This window comes from Coffea eugenioides, chromosome 8, assembly GCF_003713205.1.
Source record: "Coffea eugenioides isolate CCC68of chromosome 8, Ceug_1.0, whole genome shotgun sequence".
NCBI lineage: Eukaryota > Viridiplantae > Streptophyta > Magnoliopsida > Gentianales > Rubiaceae > Coffea > Coffea eugenioides.
In genome coordinates this window covers 36298216-36301127 of record NC_040042.1, presented here as the reverse complement: position 1 = coordinate 36301127, position 2912 = coordinate 36298216, and the positions used below count along the sequence as shown (strand labels likewise).

Below are 2912 nucleotides of genomic sequence, written 5' to 3'. Positions count from 1 at the left end.
TTTATCCAAATCCTAAACGACGGAAAAGGTCCAGTTTGCCACGGGCCCTGGGGACGCGTTAATGGTCCACCCACAGTGATATTAATGGACGCAGGGGTAAACTTGCCGATCAGGATGAGGTAACAGTGGAGGAAATGGCAATTTCCAATCTTTAACGCATGCTCATCATCGTTATTCTATTTACTGCAAGGGAGACTTCAAATTTTAGAAGAAGGGCAAAAAAGTCAGAGTTGAGACGAAGTGCGGATTTGATAAAATTAAAATTTGTAATTTGAATTTTACATTTATTAAATTATTAAATAATTATATATTGAATTAAATGTACTTAAATATATATCACATTAAATGATAAAGTAAATAATTTATTACTTATTTTTTAAAAGTAAATTTTATTTAAAAACTTTAATATCATTTAATTAATTTAAATATTTTATTTTTATTATTAAATACGGTACAGAAATGAATTCATTAACTTTAAGTATTAAATTGCTTTTCAAAATGGTGCTTTTAAATAATGTGATCTAGAGACTAGAGAGTAGAATGCATCATTTTGATTAGTGGGAACTGGCAAACAGTAACCTCAAAGCAGAAAATAAAAAGAAAACATGTTAATCCAACCATAGTGTAATTATACAAATTCCCTTGTTGAGTTTGCGAAAATATACCAAGGTTCTTACACTTCTATAAATCAAAGTTCACCTCTCCACTTCCTCTAAGCATAATATTCCGCACATAACAGCACACGAGCACTGACTTCTGTCTCTGTCTTTTCTCCATTTCTACTTCCCTGTTACACCTGCACACGAGCACCTGGAAAATGGGAACACCTGGAACTTCCCCTCTCTGTTGGAAAATGGGAGATAAGCTTACCGTCCTAGAAAACAGGACTTGGTTCAACATAGAATTCAAGATGTGGGTGGATGGCTCTAGGCCTGATAGGTTCAAGAAAATTGTTAGGATCGAACCAGGCAAGTCTATAAGAGTAAAGGCCTCAACTTTCAACAGTGATGATCAGGGCAGTCTTGAACATGCCATCCTGCTGGTTTATGCAAATGGAAGTTGGACAGGAAAATACATTCTTCCTCAGGACTTGTTCGCTTGGGCGGCAGTCTTCTGCGACAGTAACCGACACGGTCAAGTTATTCTTCGAGCCAGAAGAGCAAACTTCAACCTCTTCAGACTCAAGTACTTCTTCTGTAAAGTTGACGTCTGATCTGAGGCTGCTTTTGATAGATTAAATGCTCTCCCCCTCCTCCCAAAAGTGTTTGTGCAATTTTTTTCTTGTGGGAACACAACAACTCATGTTGTGATCAAATTACCTTCGTTTGGATTACTATTTTTCTCCGCGTTTTTTTCAATCAAGTAGGTTTTTTTGTATTTTTTTTTTTTACAAAAATTTTAAAAAATAGCAATCGAAATATTTGTATTGATATGTTTGGTGTTTTTCAAAGGTGTTTTTGAAATATTTTAATGTAATAATGTATATAAAATTTTTTTATTGTAAATATATTTTTTGTGATATTTTTAAGGAATTTTTGGAATATATTTTGAAATAATTTTTAAAATTAAAATATTTTTATGATATTTTTTAAAAATTAATATTATCACGCACAACCACCACCACCACTATTTTCAACAACCATCACCATCACCCGCTACCGCCACCACCGCCTTCCTGTTCCCCCTTCCTCTTCTTCCCTTTTTCATTCTCTTTTCCTCCTTTCTTTTCTTTCCCTCACCCTCTGGCCCTCCCTTCTCCCTTGATCTGATTTTGACAAGATCGAGACCTCTGGTCTCCAGATCGCGACCAAAAAGTCGTGATCAGAGATCTCGATCTAGAGGGTGAGGGGGAAAGGAGGAGGAGGAGGGCGGGATGGTGGCGGTGGTGGATAGTGGTGATTGTATTAAGAGGTGAAAAATGTTGTAAGTTTTTTTTAATTTTTTGTATATATTTATGAGTTGTTTTTGATGTATTGTATGAATCATATATATTTTAAAAAAATTATTTTTTTGTTTGTGTATTACTGTAGTATTATATTTGAAAAACAGGTCAATCCAAACGAAGAGGTTCACAAGTTTGATCATTAGTCGAGAAGGTTAACAAGGCTTCATGCGCATCATTTGACATTATTATTATCACCATCATGCACTGAACCAGTACTAATTATTTAATTTCAAATAATAGTGGTGGATCATACATAATCTACTACTTGTAAATTTGACTTATCATCGTTTTTTGGTTATGATTTGTATTAATTTACTGTGCAGTAACGTCTAATTATGCATGCTAATAACTTTTCGGCAGATCGGATGGGGTAGTATTTGTTTCCTTTTTTTTTTTTTTTGTTTATGGGTGTAGTAGTATGATCTGTGAAACTCAATTAACTTATTTTATTTACCTTGAAGGTTTTGATGTGCTTAAATACACTACTTTTCTAACAGATGTTTCGCGTTCCTTCCTGCAAAATACGGGGGACTAGGCATGGCTGAAGAGGAGATTTAGGTATGGTATCACTAATTATGCCAATCTTTCTTAATTTCTGATGCTCTCTGGTTTGAGCTTTTCTACTTATGGAAAAAATAATAATAAAGGAATGATAGTGGGATTGTGATTAATAAAAAGGTTAATTTTTTATATACTGACAGTGTATACATTTTCATCATTAGATATATAAAATATAATTCGAATTTAAATTTGAAACTCAAATTTTACGTATGTGTCGTATATTCAACCGTAGTAGTGCAGTATATGACATTTACTCTTAATAAAAATGGGAGTGTAAATAACATTTACTTAGTAAATAGGAAGTGGCTAGCTTGTTTTGCTCTGAATTATTTAATAAGTGACACGGGAAGTGGGTAGCTTTTGGATAAGAAATTAGGGGAAAAAATTGGTTTAATCTCTTTATTTA

At 33.5% G+C, this 2912-nt stretch overlaps 1 protein-coding gene across 3 annotated transcripts; it reads left to right on the top strand.

The window, feature by feature from the left end:
* The first annotated feature begins 790 nt into the window (after window positions 1-790).
* LOC113779283 lies at window positions 791-2587 on the top strand. 3 transcript variants are annotated; one of them, XM_027324832.1, is made up of 2 exons: window positions 791-1185; window positions 2443-2587. In XM_027324832.1, the coding sequence occupies exons 1-2, from the start codon at window positions 818-820 to the stop codon at window positions 2501-2503; spliced, it is 429 nt and encodes a 142-aa protein (XP_027180633.1). In that variant the 5' UTR covers window positions 791-817; the 3' UTR covers window positions 2504-2587. The 3 variants fall into 3 exon arrangements, 2 of the variants coding, with proteins under 2 accessions (XP_027180633.1, XP_027180634.1); XM_027324833.1 differs by having other exon boundaries at window positions 791-1196; XR_003469467.1 differs by lacking the exon at window positions 791-1185 and adding an exon at window positions 1755-1911.
* The last annotated feature ends 325 nt before the right edge of the window (window positions 2588-2912 follow it).

What these genes read in the sequence shown, in the direction of transcription:
- LOC113779283 (XM_027324832.1), top strand. Translation starts at nt 818, where the DNA reads ATGGGAACACCTGGAACTTCCCCTCTCTGTTGGAAAATGGGAGATAAG. An exon ending in TTCAACCTCTTCAGACTCAA is followed by an intron (nt 1,186 to 2,442) that starts GTACTTCTTCTG and finishes CTTTTCTAACAG; the next exon opens with ATGTTTCGCGTTCCTTCCTG.